General features: G+C 43.7%; 1 protein-coding gene across 1 annotated transcript in view; it reads left to right on the top strand.

Annotated features, from left to right (window-relative positions):
* Positions 1-1,260: 1,260 nt before the first annotated feature.
* Positions 1,261-21,026, top strand: part of NCAN (neurocan) — a 143,296-nt gene continuing 123,530 nt past the window's right edge. Inside the window, exons 1-2 of the mRNA XM_030219917.1 lie at positions 1,261-1,373; positions 9,889-9,968. Of these exons, the coding sequence (XP_030075777.1) occupies positions 1,261-1,373; positions 9,889-9,968 (193 nt within the window). The remainder of the gene's footprint in view (positions 1,374-9,888; positions 9,969-21,026) is intronic.

The following is a 21,026-nucleotide window of genomic DNA, read 5'->3' as shown; positions in this document are numbered from 1 at the left end:
GCTGGGCATTGTTTGGCATTGAATATCCGGGGTTAGTTCAACCAGGGGCTAGAAGAGGCTTGTGAGCAACTTGTTGCTGCAGACTGGCTATTGGGCTAGAAAATCCATGTCATAAGAGATGGGCTGATTGACTTATGATTGACTTCATCACATGTATGGACTGGTATTTGTGAGTCTCTAAGTGAGTTCAAAGCTGTCTGTATCATCTTAAATACAAGTCTGTACATACATCCAGTTTCTCATACACCTGCACACAATTATGGAATGAATTACCGACCACCATAAAAACAACACATGACCTGACAACCTTCTGAAAATTATTAAAAACTTACTTATTCATAAAGGCGTACAATAAAGATTCCCCATAACGATATGACTCCCTAATTATTCCAATTACAACTATTAAGGAACCCTCCTATCTGTTCATCTTAATTACATCCTCATGACTGAATATTATATCTTGTCCTGATATCATTATGTTATGTTTATCTTTCAATCCACTTCCAATCCAATATGATTTACTTATGCACTCTTATTTGTAACAATTGTAAAATTATTACTCCGTTAATATGATTGCTATGATATTCTATGTACCCATCCGTATCTGTATTCTGAAATTCTTATCCTATAATGTGTATACTTTGTTGTAATATTTTGTAAGCCACATTGAGCCTGCAAATAGGTGGGAAAATGTGGGGTACAAGTGCAGCAAATAAATAAATAAATAAATAAATCTTCCAAATCCTACACGGCATCACCTCCAACTTACTGGTTAGCATTATATCACTACACCTGGCCCAGTCCAAGTGACTGAGAGATCAACTGTTCCTACCCTCTTTGTCTTTCAAGGACATTAGATTCCGCAAAATTTTTAACTCGCTCTTCCCTGTAGCCGGAATAACTCTTTGGAATCTCGTACCAACTGCATCAGGACAGACAACTTACTTCTACCTTAGCTTAGAATGAAGCTAAAAACATTTCTCTTCCTGAAAACTCCCCCCTAACCTTCCACTACACCATCTCGCCACAAAGCTTCCCACTAGATACCTGCTACCTTCTTATCTTCACATTATCCCCTCGCTCAGCCCTTTGATTACTTTCCCTGCACCGGTCTCTACCTGACTGATTCACCTGCTGTAAACAGCACCAAACCCTTAATGGGGATATTAACGGTATACAAGACCTACTTTGAATTGAATTGAATTGAATGGATAGGTCTGTCTTCCAGGATACAGCATCATTGAGAACTTTGTGGGCACCATGACAACTAGCTTCTCTGGGAGACATATGCATCTGTTCCTGTTGGAGGATATGGGAGGAACTCTCTATCTGGCACTGTCCACAGTTTCTTTGCTGGTAACGCCAAATGCTCTGTAAGTGCTGAAAGGAGCTCCTATGGGCTTTGAGAACCCCTTGTTGAATTAGGTTACATATTCCTAATTTGATATTTGAATGTCTCGTATAACTTTGCACAATGTAATCCATAACCAAATTGTAACAAATGTATTTCTATTATTCATATCCTATTGTAAGCCACACTGAGCCCGCAAAAAGGTGGGAAAATGTGGGATACAAATGCAATAAATAATAATAATAATAATAATATTTCATGGGCTGTGAGAGTCCCTTCTTATAAACTAGGTAGTGCTCCAGTGAAATAGCCTAACCCTCTACTCACCCTGGATATCACCAGTAGAATCAAATCTTGCAAAGTATAATACGGACCTTTATCTGCTTGCTCAGATCATGTGCTTTACAACTGGAAACTGAGCAGTGAAGTCTCACTGTTTTGACTGAAAGCTAGTCAGTGGATGATTTGGTTCATTTCACTCTAATCATATTACTCAGAGTGTCCAAAGCTCACAGGGTGGAACCCATGCACTGCAGTTTAGGTGAAATTCTATAAGCAGGCACCTCATTGTAGGGGCCTTGATGCCATTTGGTGGCAGGCCTCTTTCATACTGGCATCTGGACACCCAGATTCTGATATAAATTCTAGTGCAACTCGTATTGGTGCACCTATTTTTAGGCGACCGCAGTTACATGAGCCCTAGAACTGTCTTAATGTGGCATGGGTGTAGCTGGGAGTCCACTCATGCCCCTCCCATGCTCTGCCCATGCGTACGCCTCTTGCAACTTTGCACTATAACACTTACACATGCCCTTATAGACTAGCGCTTACATGGAAATAGAGAATAATGTGAGCAGATAAAGACCATATGGCCTTTCTACTCTGCCCATCCATGCCATCTGCACTCCCTATCATTCCCTTAGAGATCCAATGTCCTTATCCCAAGCTCTCTTGAAATCAGATACAGTCTTTGTCTCCACCACTTCACCTTCATCCTATGCCCCCTTATTCCAAAGCTTCCTTTCAATTGAAAGAGACTCATCACCTGTGCTTTTGTGCCATGGAGGTATTTAAATGTGTCTATCATATGTCCCCTCTCACGCCTTTCTTCCAAAGTTTGCATATTGAAATATTGAGGTCTGTCCACATATGATTTACGATGAAGACCACTGAGCATTTTAGTAGCCAACCTCCAGACTGACCCCATCCTGCTTATATCTTTTTCTCCAGAATTGTATACAGTACTCTAAATGAGGTCTGACCAGAAACTTATACAGAGGCACTACCACCTCCTTTTTTCTGCTAGCTAATCCTCTCCCTATGCACCCAAGCATCCTTCTGGCTTTTGATGTTGCCTTTTCTAACTTAAGTTCATCAGATATGACCACACCAAAGTCCTGTTCCTCTTTCATGCACAAAAGTACTTCACCCCCTAAACTGTACCAATCCATCGGGTCTTTGCAGCCCAAATGCATGACCCCCTCATTTTTTAGCATTAAATCTTAGCTGTCAAATTCTGTGCCATTCTTCAAGCTTTGCTAGATCCCTCCTCATGCTATCCATAACATCAGTGGTGCTAATGTGCATATACATGCCCGCGAAGAAGCACCTCACCACAGTTGCCTAGTTATCGAATTGCCCTTTTAGGCTCCACTTCATAGGACCATCCCTTTCCCTGCCCCCAGGCTCTGTTCAAACCCTTCTGAATATGCATCTCATACGCTGGATGGCTCAGAGCCAAGTTGCTGTAATAATGCCCCTGAAATGATCTTTCTTTAGTCCTGTTCTTCAACTCCTGTACTAGAGCCAGGGCTCACCACATCTAGATACCACCATCATAATTGGAATATGTTAGTAGCTGCAGATAATGATCAAGATAAGAGGGTCCTAAACAGCAGCAGAATTCAAGCATGAATGGGATAGACACAAAGGGACCTTAGTGGTGCAGGAAGGGGGAGGGGGAGAAGACCACAAGATAAGAGCAAAGACAGCATATTATGTAGGTCCAAATAAGCATATGGGCTGGACCCAGCAGTGCTTTTCTGGACTCATCTTCTATGACACAAGTTAATTCCTGTCTTGTTCTTTTATTTACGCACATTGTATACTGCAAATAATACACGAGAGATTAAAAGAATAGCGAAGGCTCTTTATGACCTGGACATGATCTCAGCTCTGCCTACCCTTCCTGCTCTTTTTTTGTCTTTCTTCTTATATCTTTTCTTCTGCTATTCCTTTTCCCCTCTGTCTCACTCTGTTTGCATCTTTTGCTCATACCTTCTTTCTGTCAGATCTCATTTCTCTCTCCTTTTCTCTTTCCCATATTTTACTCTGTCATCCTTTTCTTTGTCTTTCCTCTGTCTCTGTCTTTCTCCCCCTTTCTCTTTGTGTCTCCTTTGATCAGCCTGTCGCCTCCACTCTCACTGTTGCTCACCTTCTCTCTCGCTCTCTGTCTCTATTCACCATTTTTCATTCTTTCCCCTTCCCCCACCTCTCCCCTCCCATGTTGCTTTCAGCAAACCTAGATGAGGTGGAATTCATTCAGGTAATTTACTCTGCAGTCAGCTGTAATATTTTATATTTTGCTATTAATCCCAGAAGGAGATGAATAGTCCTTCGCTATTGTTTTTAGAGCCAAGATTGACAGTACTTTTAAAATCCAACAGATCAGTCTAAAGGTTTTCACTGCTGGTGTAACATTCCTATTACTAGAGAAATGAAATGTTTTGTTTAAAGAATGGATAGAAGCTAGGGGGTGTATATAATATATATACATACATACAAAACCTCAGAGTGATGCGTGAATATATTTATTAGGATTTATTTACTGCCTTTTTGAAGAAAATTCATCCCAGGTGGTGTACAGCAAGAATAAGCCAAGCATAGACAATAGACAACGTGCTCAAATAGCAATACATATTATGGCATAATGTGCTACTTAACTGTTAACACAATACACATTAAAACATCTTCAATACACAGCATAGAGCATAAGCAGAGGTGGAACATATAGAAGAGTAAGATAGGGTCAGAGGAGTTAAATAGAAAATAAGGGTGGCTAATTTAAGGACAAATTGGAGTCAGAAAAAAGTGTAGGAAAATTATTTCAGCTAGTTTAAGAGCAGATAAGCAAGTCCTGCTACAGTAAGTCCTACCGGTATTAGTCCTGGTATATATTTTTTTAAAAAAAGTTCTTCGTGAGGTCTGTTAGATAAAGATTTTAGGCACGCTGGTCATGAGTGAGGGGCCATAATTCAAGGAGCAGCAAATGCATAATTAATACTCCTGACTAAATTATTCATGCAGCCTATCAGTTATGCATGTATCCCATAATGCACTTGTACCATAACCTGTCCAACACCATTGCCAGCAGCTCTATATAAAGCTGCAGCAGCCTGCGAGTGCTGGCGAAAGTGCTCTGCAATCGCTGACCTGCTCTGTGAAACCCAAGACTCAAACCTGATCTGTCATCTCTTCCTAAAAGTCCTCCATGTTAATGGTCCTGTTCCTTTTCAGTATGAGCAGGCAGAGCAAGGTGCATCTATTTACCTGTCTTCCTCTTTCCTGGAAATGGAGACTCACCTCCCTTAGTGAAGAGGTGGTATTTTCTCACTGATGTCCGGAGACAGAATACCACTCACATAGGTTGCACTCTAGACCTCCAGCCTGCTGTTAACCTAGCTAACCAAACAGAAGTACAACTGCTTATTTCTGTAGTGCTAATAGATGTACACAGCGCTATTCATATACGCATAAGTGACAGTCTGTTCAAGACAGACAAACAATCTCCTATACTGGATATATTTGTGGTAAATCAAATGCAAGAAATAAAGAAGTAAAACAGGACAAATACGAGATTAGGGAGTTTCATGGGAAATGATTAAAAACAACATGGATATTGAATAGGTGAATAAGGGGTTAAGTGTTAAAAGCAGCCTCAAAACCGTGGGCTTTTGGCCTGCATTTGAATAGGACCGGAGAGAGAACATGATGTATTGATTCGGGAAGCCTATTTCAGGTGTACTGCACAGCAAGGTGAAAGAACAAGACCGTGGAGTTGGTGGTGGAGGAGAAGGGCACAGATAAGAGTGACTTACCTGATAAATAGAGTTCCTGGGGAGGGGTTTGAGAGACATAAAAGAAGAGAGATCAATAGGAGCTGCAAAATGAATGCACTTGTAAGTCAGTAAGAGGAATTTGAACTGTATATAGAAATGGTAGGAATCCAATGTAATGACTTGAACAGAGGGGTTATGTGAGTGTAGCAGCATTGGTGGAAGATAAATCATGCAGCAGAATTTTGAGCAGATTGAAGGGGAGCGAGATGGTTTAGTGGGAGACCTGTGAGAAACAAATTGCAGTAATCTAAGCAGGAGGTGATGAGAGTGTCAGTGGCATACCAAGGGTGGGGCGGTCCGCCCCGGGTCCACGCTGCAGGAGGGGTGCAGGGAGCAGCTGTGCAACTGTCAGCTCCGCCGGTTCCCTGCTCCCTCTGCTGTTAATTCCGGTTCTGGGGCAGAGGGAGCAGGGAACCTGTGGAGCCAACAACCGAGCGGCTGCTCCTAGCACCCCAGCAGGTAAGAAGAATGCACCTGGGGGGGGTCTTGGAGGTGGGGCGCCAGGGGGACAGTGATGCACCAGTGGGGGTTGTGATGCAACCGGAGGAGGAACGCTGCATCCGGGAGGGGGATGCTGCACCTGGGGGGGGGGGGGACAGATGATGCTGCACCCAGGGGAGGGGGAGTACGCAGTGGCGAACCGCCCCAGGTGGCAGCTGACCAAGGAACGCCACTGGAGAGCGTGGATTAGGGTTTTGGTAGTGTGCTCAGAAAGGAAAGGATAGATTTTGGTGATGCTACAGATAGAGAGAAACAACAGGCTTTAGTAATCTGTGCAGAGAGAGAGAGAGAGGAGTCAAAGATAACCCCAAGGTTAAGAGCTGAGGAGATAGGAAGAATGACAGTGTTTTATCACAGAAACAGAGGATGGGGAAGAGAAGAAATGGGCTGAGGGGGGAAGATAAGAAGACACCCCCCTGATTCTACAGAGACAATGTCCAGTAAAACTCAACCCACACAACATTATGCATAATAAGTTTTCCAGTAGTTAAAAATGCAGGTTGAGCAGCAACTTTGGGAGACTGTTTTTTATATATTTTTTTTTCAGGGGTGTCAGCAGCTTAGCTGCCCTGTCAGTTTGGTGCGAGTAATTCTGACCTATTTGAAAGTGGCACCTACCAAGATGCTACCAAGCCCATGTGGCTTATCAGAGTGAAGAAGCTGCTTATTCTAAAGCACCATCTAAACACGCTCACCATAAGCAAGTTGAGCTGTAGTGAAGGAAAGATATGCTTGCAAAGGATGGCGTGAGATTATGCTGGGAAGTGTTAATGGCCGTGATGGCAATTTCATTCTCTGTACCGGATTTCTTTGGAGTAAGGGATGAGTGTATAGGAAAGGCACATCTGATCTGTATCTCAGGAGGGGGAGGAAAATGAGGGGGTGCAGCAGCTTCTCCCTCTCCTGTGTATGAACGTAGTGCCTTGCAGGCATGCGTCCTGCACAGAGTCATCTATCCATCGTTGGAATAGGATTCTGCTGCTGGGTGATCCGCCGCTTATTCAACAAGCTGTCTAGGAAGAGAGAGAGAGATTCTGTAATATAGGCATTTCATTAAAATAACAGTCAGACACTTCTAAAGTGAGCTCATTCCAAAGAGCCTTAGGCGCTCACAATGGATGGATAACCATAACCCTTTTTATTACTTGCATTCCCTACATAGGAACCTATTACACAGCACTGAAATGCAAGTCAGGCCAGCTTAGGGTTCAAACCCAGCTCTCCCTCTACAGCTCTGGCACAAAATGGAAAAGTTAAGCTCTCCGGGGAGAGCCCTTCTGCTGACGAGCGGACAGGCAGGCACATAATCCTACTAAACTAGTAAGGAAAATCTGTGTCACTGTAGAATAGTTAAAAGACAGTTCTATAACTGGCATCTGCAATTACCCATGCATAAATGCTCCAATTAGTGCCACTTATGGTAGAAATTTTATATATGGTGCTGAACGTTAGGCCCTACTTCTGTGCTGAATCTTTGGTCCTTTCTTCTCAATACTCCTCACTCCTCCCGACTACTCTCAGCACTCCTGATATTAAACTTTCCATATTCGACAGCCTAAAGATCCTGGGAGTAACGATAGATAGCCATTTAGCTTTCGATAACCACGCTAAGTCCATCACGAAAAAAATGTTCAATATGATGTGGATATTGAAACGAGTGAAATCATATCTTCCCTTGGACACTTTCCGGAACCTGGTACAATCTACAGTTATTACCCATGTAGACTATTGCAACAGTGTTTTTTTAGGATGTAAGACCCAAGTCCTGAAGAGACTTCAGACTGCCCAGAACACGGCAGCCAGACTTGTCTTTGGCAAGTCAAGATTTGAAAGCGCATCACCTCTTCGAGAGAAGCTCCATTGGCTCCCCATCAAAGAAAGAATTAATTTCAAGGTCTATACAATGATTCATAAGATCATTTACGGAGAATCCCCTGGCTACATGAATGACTTGGTCGACCTCCCAATCAGAAACAGATCAATGTCCTCACATACTTACCTCAACTTACACCTTCCCAATAGCAGAGTAATTAAATACAAAACCTACTATGCATTCAGTTTCTCCTTTCTGGGCAGCCAGCTTTGGAATGCTCTGCCTAGATATATCCGAACAATTAACGACTATTTACCCTTCAGGAAAATGTTGAAGACACACCTCTTCAAACAAGCTTACCATAATGACCCAACATAAGCTTATCAGCCCACCCATATAACTTTGCTCTGACACTGTTACTGACTTTGACACAGATTACACCTTAGACCCCATATCTCCTTATATTCATCCCCTAGTCTTTCTCTTCTACCATATCCCTCCCAATCCCTTCCCATACCCAATTCATTTATTCTAAAACCTCACTATTATGTTTTTCTCAGCTTGTAATATTTATTCTTACAAGACTATGTAATTCTAGTTACTATGTAAGCCGCATTGAACCTGCTATGTGTGGGAAAGCGCGGGGTACAAATGTAATAAATAAATAAATAAAATGTGTTCTAACAGGTGAAAGGCATCAAAATGGGGTAGAAATGCCAGATCCACGCAGAAATGGGCGTATAACACACTTACACACCCATTTATAGATAGCACCTGTGTGTTTCTGCGCAGATCTGCAAGGGAGGCGTAGCCAAGGGGAGGAGCATGGACAGGTCAGGGGCGTTTTCTTCAAATGCGTGGAGTGTTATAGAATTCATGGGATCTGCGCCCAACTGGTGCGCTGGGATTTACACCTGGTCTCAGCAATGTAACTCCCACGCCGGAAGTTCAGTGCAGATCCCAGCACTATGCACTATTACGGACTATTCTATAAAGGCCGCCCATCCCACAGTTATACAATACTGTTCAGCGCTGAATTTTGAGCACTATTTCTAGAATTTCTTCCTATATGTCCAAATGTTATTCTCTAAGTGCAAGTTATGAGTTTTTTAAAACAAACAAATAAATAAATAAATAAGGTAGTGCGTAAACACTGGGGTACATTAGTTGGTGGGCAGGGCCTTTGATGTGCTGCCAACTTATCATGTGACTTTAGAATACTGTAAGTTACTGTGGGGGCACTTAGGTACACCAACTGATGCCAAGTGTAAATGGTTATGCCTGAATGTAGATGCATCAATGCCAACTACGGCTAGTGTTTTATAACGGAATCTTGGCACTAATTGCCAGTATAGAATTTGGCGCTCAGCATGTGGCATCAGGCCCACCAAAAGCACTGAACCAGCCAGGATCAACACCTGGCCGGTTAAACACCCCATAACCGGCTATCCATGAATTTTCAGCTGGATTTGGCCAGCCATGACCCACTAAAAATGCGCAGTTAGTGACTAGTGGATAGCTTGTTATAACATGCACTATCCACTGATTTTCAGCACAAGTTTGGCGGCCATATTTGTCTATGTGAATACCAGGCCTCTTTGGTCAGTTCAAACTTAACTGGCCAGCGCTGAATATCAGCTTGGCCGATTAAGTTTGAACCAGCCAAAAAGAAACCGGATATTCAATACCGATCACTGGAAACGGCCCGGCATAAAATATTTGGGCTCAGCACCAACCGTGGGAGTTAGCTGAGCTATCTCCCACATCTGAATATCAGGCCCAAGGTGCCAAATGTGCGGATCTAAATTATAGAATTCCTCCGTTAGTCTTTCCACCATTCAGAGCAGCGATTAGCTTGCCTGATTAGTCTAGGTGGTAGAAAGGAAGGGGAGGGGAGCTAATTCAGGACTAGTAACCAGGGCAATACCCCCCCCCCCCCACCCCCAAACTATTTCTTCCAAACTTGGGCTCGCATGATCCCGGGTCTCTGACCTCACCAGTCCTAATTTAGGAGGGTTATATGTCATTTGGCATCTTGATGTCACAAAGGGTGATTTTATGAGATAGCTTTGATTTGAAACTTCTCTTTTACTTTATGATTGCAGGTTAAGAATGGTCAGTGGGCGGCATCTCAAGATCTGGTGGATACTTCTCGCTCCTGCCTTTCTCTCTCTTTCTGTACAAGGTGAGTCAGTAAAGACTTCTTTTCCTGCCCACTGGGAGAACTGGTGCTGGGATTATTGTTAGAACTTTAATCAGTGTGATTAACTTTGCCAGACTACTGAGTATCACCTGTCATCATTGCCCTAAAGTGCCCCACCACAGATGGCACTGGCTAATACATGTGGCTGCATCACTTTGCTTCATCCCCAGAGAGATAATTAGATGTCCAGAGACATAATGATCCAGTGTTAAAGGAAATTAATGCTGCATTGTTACTTGGGAAGGGCACAAGGTGTGTGTATGTGTGCCAGGGAATGAGAAGTTTGGCTTAGCTTTTTACACTGAAAATCACTAGAGCCCCGATGCTCAGAAGCAAATGCGGACACTGGACTAGCGCCTGCATTTGCTCCTGCCAAATGCTCAGAGCCGACAAGCATGTAAAACAACAAGCTCACCAGCTCTGGAGATGAAAATGGTAACGAAATTCAAAAATGCGTGGGATAAACATAAAGGAATCCTGTTCAGAAGGAATGGATCCTCAGAAGCTTAGCCGAGATTGGGTGGCAGAGTCGGTGGTGGGAGGCAGGGCTAGTGGTTGGGAGGTGGGGCTAGTGCTGGGCAGACTTCTACGGTCTGTGCCCTGAAAATGGCAGAAACAACTCAAGGTAAGGTATACACAAAAAGTAGCACATATGAGTTTATCTTGTTGGGAAGACTGGATGGACCGTACAGGTCTTTCTCTGCTGTCATCTACTATGTTACTATGTACATATGCATGCAAAACAGTGCCTCCCACATTCGTCCCAAATGCTCAGCGGGCAGCGCACCAAACAAGGGCGCTCCTCCCGTTGCAAACCCTATGCCAGCTTGGAGCTGGCATTAGAGTTGTGCTGAGCCTTGGAGAGGAATAGGGAGACCATGTTGCTGGCGGCCCGTGGTTCAGCTTTGCAAATGGAAGTGGCGGTGGCAGCCTGAGAACCAAACAGATTTACTACTAAATCCAGACACAAATCTGTTCAGCCATCCTTGCATTAGCTGGCAGAAATATAAATGCACAACGGGCAGGGAAGGAACACTCCTTTTGTGGCCAATCCGAAAACCGAGCCCAGAAAGGCGCTTCTCAGCCAGAGAGTGCCCCAAGCAGCATAGCTCCCGATTGCTGTGCTGAAGCCAATCTGTGAAAGACAAGCAACTCTTCCTCCTCCTTCCCTCCTCCCCCTCAGCGTTCTGGCATTCTGGGAATGCGCTTAAGAGCTGTGCACTTGAGCGCATGCCCAGGCATAAGTCCCTAATGCTCAGTGCTTGCATGTCATTAGTACTGAGCATTAGAAAGTTCCTTCTCCATGCTGTTGTGGTGGTATTTTTCCGGCACTGGAGTTTTGAGCATCTCCACCTAGGTGCACTAGCCGAGGGGCCCAGCAACAGTGCGACATGAGAGAGAGATTCTGCCCAGCAGCAGTGAGATAATAGAGAGAGAGAGAGAGATTCTGCCAGCTTGTGTGTAAAACTGCTCTCTGAATCCACTGGGTGTTGCCTCCTACATTCACTTCTGGGCAGGCTGCCCTCTTAGAAGGCTCTCTGGCAAATTTTGCTTTGGTGAGCAAAAGTGTTACTTTTGTGAGGTGGGGGGGGGGGATGTTTGTGTTCTTCTTTCAAAACTCTCCCTACCTCCAGCATATCTCGGTTGAAAATTCAGAAGGACATGCAGCATTTTTTAAAGTGGTTTTTGAGGAGGATGTCATAGAGAGATTGACAAGATGAGATTCTCGTTCTGGTCCATAGTCTTCACTTCATGCCATTCTTCCTGCATCTAGAGCAGCTGGCTCATCTGTGTTTTCTGTCCATGTGTTTCTTTCTCCCTCTTCTCCTACTGCCCTGTTTTTATACCTCCTTTCTGCTTGCTCCTGTGTATTAGACATTGATGCCCTATCCTCACCTTTTGAGATCATTTGAAAACACCTTTCTGAGGTGACCAGGTTAAGGACAGAGGCTTAGTTATGATTTCTTAGTTATGACCTATAAGTGCATTCACTCTGCAGCTCCTCAGTACCTCTCCACTCTCATCTCTCCCTACACTCCTCCCCAGGAACTCCGCTCACTGGGTAAATCTCTCGTATCTGCACCCTTCGCCTCCACTGCTAACTCCAAACTCTGTTCCTTTTATCTTGCTGCACCATATGCCTGGAATAAACTTCCTGAGCTGGTCCGTCAAGCTCCATCTTTGGCCATCTTTAAATCTAGGCTAAAAGCCCACCTTTTTGATGCAGCTTTTAACTCATAACCCTTACTCACTTGTTCAGTATCCTTATTTTATCATCCCTACCTTAGTAATTCCCTGATCCTCTTATTTGTCCTGTTTGTCTGTCCTAATTAGATTGTAAGCTCTGTCAAGCAGGGACTGTCTCTTCATGTTCAAGTGTACAGTGCTGCGTACATCTAGTAGCGTTATAGAAATGATAAGTAGTAGTAGTTCTGTACATGAGATGGGGGCAAAACCAGGCCTGGCTCAGCCTGCCCTTGATGACCTGGAGCTATCTCTCAGTAAGAAATAGGGCAATCCTTCAGGGCACTTCCAGAACAAAGAGCCCTTTTCCTGGGCTGAAAGGTCACTTTCAGGCTTATTTTCGAAAGAGAAGGACGCCCATCTTTCGACACAAATCGCAAGATGGGCGTCCTTCTCACAGGGTCGTCCAAATCAGCATAATCGAAAGCCAATTTTGGGCGTCCTCAACTGCTTTCCATCACGGGGATGAGCAAAGTTCACAGGGGCATGTCGGAGGTGTAGCGAAGGCGGGACTGAGGTGTGCCTAACACATGGGCGTCCTCGATCAATAATGGAAAAAAGAAGGGCGTCCCTGACGAACACTTGGACGACTTTACCTGGTCCTTTATTTCTTATGACCAAGTCACAAAAATGTGCCCTAAATGACCAGATGACCACCGGAGGGAATTGGGGATGACCTCCCCTTACTCCCCTCCTACCCTCAAAAATTTTTTAAAAATATATTTCCAGCCTCTGTGCCAGCCTCAAATATCATACCCAGCTCCAAGACAGCAGTATGCAGGTCCCTGGAGCAGTTTTAGTGGGTGCAGTGCACTTCAGGCAGGCGGACCCAGGCCCACCCCCCCCCCTCCAGGTGGAGGAGTAGCCTAGTGATTAGTGCAGTGGACTTTGATCCTGGGGAACTGAGTTCAATTCCCATTGCAGCTCCTTGTGACTCTGAGCAAGTCACTTAACCCTCCATTGCCCCTGGTACAAAATAAGTACCTGAATATATGTAAACCACTTTGAATGTAGTTGCAAAAACCTCAGAAAGGCAGTGTATCAAGTCCCATTTCCCTTCCTTTTCCCCTACCTGTTACACTTGGGGTGGTAAATGTGAGCCCTTCAAAACCCACCAGAAACCCACTGTACCCACATGTAGGTGCCCCCTTGACCCCTAAGGGCTATGGTAGTGGTGTACAGTTGTGGGAATGGGTTTTGGGGGGAGGGTTGGGGGAGGCTCAGCACACAAGGTAAGGGAGCTATGCACCTGGTAGCAATTTCTGAAGTCCACTGCAGTGCCCCCTAGTGTGCCCGGTTGTTGTCCTGGCATGTGAGGGGGACCAGTGCACTACGAATGCTGGCTTCTCCAACGACCAAATGGCTTGGATTTCTCATTTCTGAGATGGGCGTCCTCGGTTTCCATTATTGCCGAAAATCGGGGACGACCATCTCTAAGGACGACCATTTCTAAGGTTGACCTAAATGTCGCGATTTGGGTGTCCCCGACTGTATTATTGAAAAGAAAGATGGACGCCCATCTTGTTTTGATAATACGAGTTTCCCCGCCCCTTCGCCGGGATGTGCTGTGAGGACATCCTCAGGAAAACTTGGGCACCCCTTTCAATTATGCCCCTCTTTATGTCATTAAAAAAGTTTAAACGAGTGTTAGAAAGTAGAGAGAGGTCAGACAGCAGCAGCTCAGCTCTGTACTTTTCATTAATCATTAAAGCAGAAGCTGTTCTCTCTTTCAGAATGTAATAATTTTCTCTTTATTAGGCCTTGATTGAATAATGATTTTAGAGGCAATTTGCACTTACAAAGTGTTTTTGTAGGCGCAGAGGAACACAGCAATGCTTTCAAGGTTACCACTTGTCACAATAACCACGTTTCTATGTTTCTCAGCAGACCTGGCTGAATTCCTCTTTCCTAATGTACTTTAGCTGGGGGAGATTGGACACTTGAAAACGTTAGTTTCAAAAATGCCACAGCTCATGTTAAAGTAAGGCTGCCAACTGGATCTAGATTTGCAAGATAGGGTTGATCCAGTCCTGGGTTTACCGCAGTGCCAGCTGGAACTTCTAATCTTGCTTTTCTTAGGGAAGGCAATGGGGAAATCAGAACTACAAGCCTCTGCATGCCATGGGATAAATCCAGGACTGGATAAACCCTGTCCTGCGAATCTGGATCCAGTTGGCAGCCTTATGTTAAAGGTTAGTGCTCCTACTCCAAAGACAGGGTGGTGAAGAAGAAAGTGGAAATCACTCACTCTGTCCCCTTCAGCCCTCTTTCTGTGGGGTGGGGGGTGGGGGGGGTAGAGATGCCAAGTGACACAGTTCCAGGCTAGCTTTTTGGCCAGTTCTGGTTTTGAATTTACCTCCCAAAGCAGTATATGGGATTTATAGTGCCTGATCAGCAGGTCCCATGATGCACCAAGATGGGGGTGGTTAGAAACTCCAGGACTGTCCTACAATCTCCAGCCTAGAACTGGTTAACTTGGCATCTCTGGGAGAAAAATGGAAAAGACTCCATGAATTTTGCATGTCTAGATCAGGCTAAATTCTTTCACAGAGGGGACCGAAGTAATCTAATCACGTTCACCACTTTTATCTCTTACATATTAAATTCAATTCCTCTGTTAGACTCTAGTTTTGCAAAACAAGTCCCAAGCTGCCCTAATATGCAAATCTGAAAAAAAAACAAATCAGATGCAAAGAATCACTAATAGGTTCTGGTACTTTACAAAATTCTGTCTACAGTGCCTGGTGGCTGCAGTCTGTCAGCTGAACACTTACAGAGAAACAATGGTAAACTGGTGCTGCCAAAAATATTTTCACTGACTTTAACTAAGCACTTTATCCTCTGATTCCAGGAAGTTTTATCAAGCCTTGAAAACAGACAGAAAAAGAGATCCCAGCAGCTATACAATAGAGGGAGGCAGCAACTCAGACCCCCCTCCCCCGTCCCATCTCTCCCACTTCCCCCTCCCCCTTCATCCCTTCTCCCGCTTGTATTTTCTTGCAGTTTTCTTATCAATAACACACCTGCAACAAGGTTTATCTTCCAAAAGTGGAATGTATTATACAGGCCGCTGCTCATGCTGGGAGTCACCTCCAGAATGGCGTGAGAGCTCCAGCCGTGCCTTTCCCTAACTGCTTCTACCTGTCCAGTGCTGCCCCCTCCATTGTGGAGGCCTGCGCTAATTTATTGGTCTGCTGCTGTGCTGGCATTACCTGTGTAGCTTTAATGATTTCTTCCCTAACTCTCTTATTTAGACCAGTGTCTGCTTCTATTCTCCCTGGGTTACTCTGGTCCTGGAGAACACAAACACACTAAAATGTGATATCAACTGGTTTCTTAGACCCAACGTTTGCCCCAGTCTCTATTCCATTCATAATGGATATCCAGAAAACCAGATCTTCAGGGGATCAGTTGCAATTAGCCTTGGAAAATGCTGATTCCAATGACAAATGACCATTTTAGAATATTCTTCCAGATACAGTGGGAGTGTTCAACTGTAAGATCATTCTGTCACTAGTTAGAGGCTGACAAAGTAAAATCACAAGATAAAAACTGATGCTGAGTCTAAAAATATTTCTCCTGCAGGACTGAACCTTCCATTAGGCAAAGTAGATGGGTCTAGAGCTCCAAACGTTTGGGGCTGGCAAAATCCCAGAAACCACTGGATGCCAGTGCACTGGCCAGTAGCATTTTTAAGACTTGTGGCTGGCACTTCTGCTTACTGATCATGTGTGTTGCGAGATCAACACACAGGATGGCAGATGTGCCAGACCACCAGTTTTAAAAATGTTTGTGGTGATGACGCCAGGATGATGGTCAACTCAGCAGATGAAGACTGCAGAAAGAGGTCTAGGGCCTCTAGTGGAGGTCAAACCTGCCTGTAGCCAAAGACTACAGGGGACCAAGGGAGGGGACATATTGTACCAGAGCCACTGGTAAGGTGTTGGATGGAGAGCTGTCATCAACTGTAGGAGGCAGTGTTGAAGCTGAAGCTAGTAGCTAAGGCTCCTGAAGGTAAGAGGGAGAGAAAAAAAGCTGATGGTTCACAGAGCACCTAATGCCCTTATATCAGCTCCATCCACAATAAGATTTCTAGTGCTTCCTTTCTCTCTTCCTGTCACCTCTTGCCCTCAGACATACCCATTTTCCTTGTGGTGAAATTTAGCCATGTGTGGGCACTTTACCCAGATAACTTCTTTGATATCCAGGTAAATTCCTTTGAGAATAATTATTTTGAGGCCTATGTGACAGCTTCGGTAGTGGCAACCTAGTTTTACAACTGGGGATCTCAGAAGGTTGTAGGTTCAAACCCTGTCTCCCAACTAGGGATTCTATCACTTAGCCAAAGAAGTAGCCCCTTAGCTAAGGTAGAAGAAGAACCATAACTACTTACTCATCCGCCCTTCTTTCTCCCCCAGGTCACAATCTGATCAAGGAAAAACTCAAAAGCAAAACAAAATAAGATGTCTTATAGCTGTTCTTCCTTTCAGGGACTCCCAGGATCCACTTACCATTTTCTGAAGTCACAAGAATATTTCTGCAGTGCCCACACTAGAGATTATCCAAAATCAAATTAAAATAGAGAAAGCAATTTCAAAAAGAAAGTGGTTTATTAACACATTGCCCGTAAGCTTCCTATCCAGTTCAGAAGACACAGATAAAAAAGATGTTTGACAAGGAGGGAGGGGGCAGTAGCTAAGCTTAGAACCAGAAAGTTTGCTATAATCCTATAAAACCAAAGTCATTTCAGCCTGTGATAGACACTTCTGGTTATTTTCCTTGCTCTGAATTGGTTACAAGAGACCATGCTTTTGAGATTTGGGTTATGGTGTCCCATCCCCCCATATTTGTTGTATTCCCTCTTTCTGTAAGTCTTTTCTTTTCTTGGTGACTAAACAGTGTTAAAGAAGACTTAGAAATCATTTGCATTCCTGTGACTCCCCTCTGCCCTAAGGTAACAGCAGTGGAGCTGAGAAAACTGGGGGGGGGGGGTGAGGGTTGACCCTGCTGGGGGGTGGAGGCACATAGATGAAGCATAGGAGCAGTTTAAGGCTGCTGGAGGAAGTCAAGCCTGAGCAAGATCAAAGTTGGGGGTGTCAGGTCTAGGGCTGTGAGAGACCAGGCCTTTAAGAGGAGGGAATTCTGCATATAAAAATGTATTTAAAAAAAAAAGGAGTGTAAAATTCTTCCTAGAATAATGATACTGTTTGTATTTTACCTGCATTGTTATATGTATTTTACAAACGTGAAGTGAAAGAATAGCCTAATGGTTAGAGCATTGGTCCTGCTATCCAGGTGTGACTGGTTCAAATGTCACTGCTGCTCCTTGTGACCTTGGGCAAGTCACTTAACACTCTTGTGAGTCTTCCAGGGACATGGAAACACCCAGTGCACCTGAATGCAACTGATCTTGAGCTACCAATGAAAAAGGTGTGAGAAAAGCCAAAATATTCTATATTGAGAGAGCCTTTTCTAAAACACATGAAAAATTATCCATATCCCAACTTGGTCACCCCATTTCCTACCTAGGCAAAATTGTTTTTTTTAGGTGTCACCTGGAGTTCAGGCCTGCAATGGGAATGTATGTATATAAAATTTGAGAATTAGCATTTTTGAATGACGCCATTAATATTGGGTCTGATATCCAAAAACTCTTATGTGGTCTGAAGTGGGTGCCAATCTCATAAAGGTATAGAGGAATTAGAAAAGGCACACAGAAGGGTGACAAATGATAAAGGGGATAAAATGATTCTCATATAAGGAAAGGCTAAAGAGGTCAGGGCTCTTCAGCTTGGAGAAGAGATGGCTGAGAGGGAGATTTGATAGACGGCTAGAAAATCATGAGAGGAATGGAAAAGGTAAAGATAAATCAATAGTTAAATCTTTCCAAAACTACAAAGTCTAGGGGACATGCCATAAAGTTACTAAGTAGTACATTTAAAACAAATTAGAGTAAATACTTTCGCTCAATGCATAGTTAAGTTCTGAAACTCATTGCCAAAGGATGTGATAAAAGCAGTTAGCGTAGCCGGGCTTAAAAAAAGGTTTGGACAGTTCCTGAAGAAAAGTCAATAGAGTTTTACAAGGTAGGCCTGGGGAAAGCCACTGCTTATTCCTAAAGTTAGGTAGCATGGAATCTATCTAGAGTTTGGCATCCTCCCAGATACTTGTTGGAAGCAGGATACTGGGCTTGATGGATTGGTTTGACCCAGTGTTCTTATAGCCCATCCTGGAACTCACTGGACTGCAGTGTTCCATAGCTGCCTTGCTGGAGGTCAAAGGTCAATGCTTCTGTTACATTATTTTTCATGACAATGCTTTTCAAAGTAAGGGGAGATAGAAGTGGTTCACCGGATGCCTTGGGGTCATCAGGAATGGTCTGAGCTAAGTCTTGCTTTGCCCCTATTTGTAATTCATGTACAGAACTTGGAACTACAAGTGCTTACAAACAATGGAGCAAACTCAGGGCTTACCCAGCCAGCCCCAGGTTACATGGAGCCATCTTGTCACTCTACCAAGGACAGGAATTTGGGGAAAGAACTGCAGTGGAATATGTAAGGATGCCAGCTATAAATAAAATCAGAAAGAGAGCAAACATGGTGATCCCCCCAAAAATGACTGCCACGCACCATAGTTTCTGTTTTGTGAACCTTTTTCATTCATGTTTTTACATCTACAGCCTTGCTAACATTGAAAAAATATTTGTACCATGAAATATACAGGCACATCTCTGAAGTGACATCTTTCTACAGTACAGAGGATATGAAAACTGATTTAGAAGATTGGAGGAGGGGAGGAGGTGGAGAGGGAATTGTCAAAGAGAAAAAAAAAATCCCAGGATATTCAATGCAGCAAAACCAAATGGTGCTATGGGTTAGTTGTTTTCAACAGGGGAAATAACCTTTCAACCTTATGTTAGGAGAAGGGAGAAGGTAGGATGAAAGGGGTTAACCAGCAGAGCACTGATTAGAACTTAAAATGAATTCAGAAGCAAATAAATGTCTTTTTTCCCTCTTGTCCTCTGGGAAAAGTTAAGGAATAATTACTGAGACATCAAGAATAATTAGACACATGATAATCAGACAGGCAATGGAAAATCTTCCATTATCTGTCATGAAGAAAGAACATATTTAGAAAGAAGAGATTTGATAGAAAGGGCAGTGGTTCAGGAAGTGACAGAATATACATAGAAGCTGCTAAAGTAATTTGTCCCCTTAGTGTACATGGCCCTGTACAAAGTATATCATGTGGTTTAGTTTCTCTTTTTGATGAGTTTGTGAGTGGGTTGGCCCAATGGTCCAGCAAGGGGAACATCTGCTGCCTTTTGGGAGACCCAGATTAGCATTTGTGGGCTGATCCCTGGTAATTGGCCAGCAGGGGCTATAAAGTTGTACCATGAGATGCTGTCAGAAGTAGGATTGGAGCCTGAGTCTCAAATATCTGAAATTTAATCCTAGGCCAGTACTTCTCAAGCTTGTTCTGGAGCCATACCAGTCCAGTCCTGTTTTCTGGATAGCCCCAGTGAATGTGCATGAGATAGATTTGCAGACATTGGATTACCAACATAGTCACTGAACCTGTCCTGAAAACTGCACTTCTTAGAATTGAGAATCGCTGCCAGCCTTGTGAGAGTCAATGCAAGGAATTGAGTTCCTAAGTTAAATAAGTTTGCAAAAAGAGTCTTGCCTTCATTATCAGTTCAATAGTATCAGTGACAATGGGCAAATAGAACAGAGTCTGCAACACAGAGTTCTCTGCATCCTGTACCTACTAAGAAAACAAAAATGCCCAATAAACCTAGGATTTCATTAAAGCACATTTTCACTGTTCAGCACCATGGTCTGGACAGCTCCTATAACAGACAGATGGCAGATGCTCACATCAAAATTAATAGTGCTTTTCAAAAGTTTAGAAATGCATTAATCTTCTTCACTCTCCTCCACAAGAAAAAGCAGGTGGTCACCATTAGCAAGTGGTCACCAAACTAGATACAGAAACCCTTCTGATGGCCAATTGGTCTACCATTAGTGAATCTTACATCCTGACACCCTGGAAAGAAGAAGTAGAAAAGGAAAATTTTACTACTGTTTTGTAAAGGAGCTTTGCCAAGTTGTTGAACAACTGTACCCCTTCCCTCTTAACTTTAACCCTCTCTTTCTATCTCTGTGACTTGTCACCTTCTTTTTTTTATTTTGCATGTGGCAAGTACTTAAGAAGCTGTAGTGTTTCAGAGAAATGTGTTAGCATTAAAAATGAACTATAAATAACAGATTCTCAATCCCTGTCTGTGCCTGGATGCTCATTTACTCGTCTGCTGAAAGCCAGGCACCTTTGCTGCTCTAATGAGGCACAAGATGGAAGGAGGCGATGAAGCGCAATAGCAGGGAAGGAGCCTAACCAGGGGAAAACCAATAATGAGGGGAGGAGGAAGGAGCATGTCTTAGCAGGGTACCATAAGCTATTCTGGAAGGGAGGAGGGGAGCTTTGGAAAGCAGCGGCAGGAGGTTTTATAATATGGGCATCTGAACACAGCTTCTGCCCTTCAGACTCTTATTGGGAGGATTCAGACGAAAGGCCTGATTCACTAAGCCTTTTCTTACATTCTTTGGAAGGGATAAAGAAGCTTAGTGACTCAAGCTGTAAATGCTTGTCCCCCTTAGTGACCATTTTATTCTGGGGTCTTCAGAAATGTTAGACTGTCTGCAGCTTTTTGATCCCAGGAATTTCTAGGCATTTCTATCTTTGGCCTTCATTAGAACACCATCTTGTTATAGGGAGAAGATGGTATCACAAGAG

This window comes from Microcaecilia unicolor, chromosome 11 (assembly GCF_901765095.1).
Source record: "Microcaecilia unicolor chromosome 11, aMicUni1.1, whole genome shotgun sequence".
NCBI lineage: Eukaryota > Metazoa > Chordata > Amphibia > Gymnophiona > Siphonopidae > Microcaecilia > Microcaecilia unicolor.
The sequence above is the reverse complement of the archived record's forward strand: the minus strand, read 5'-3'. Positions and strand labels throughout refer to the sequence as shown.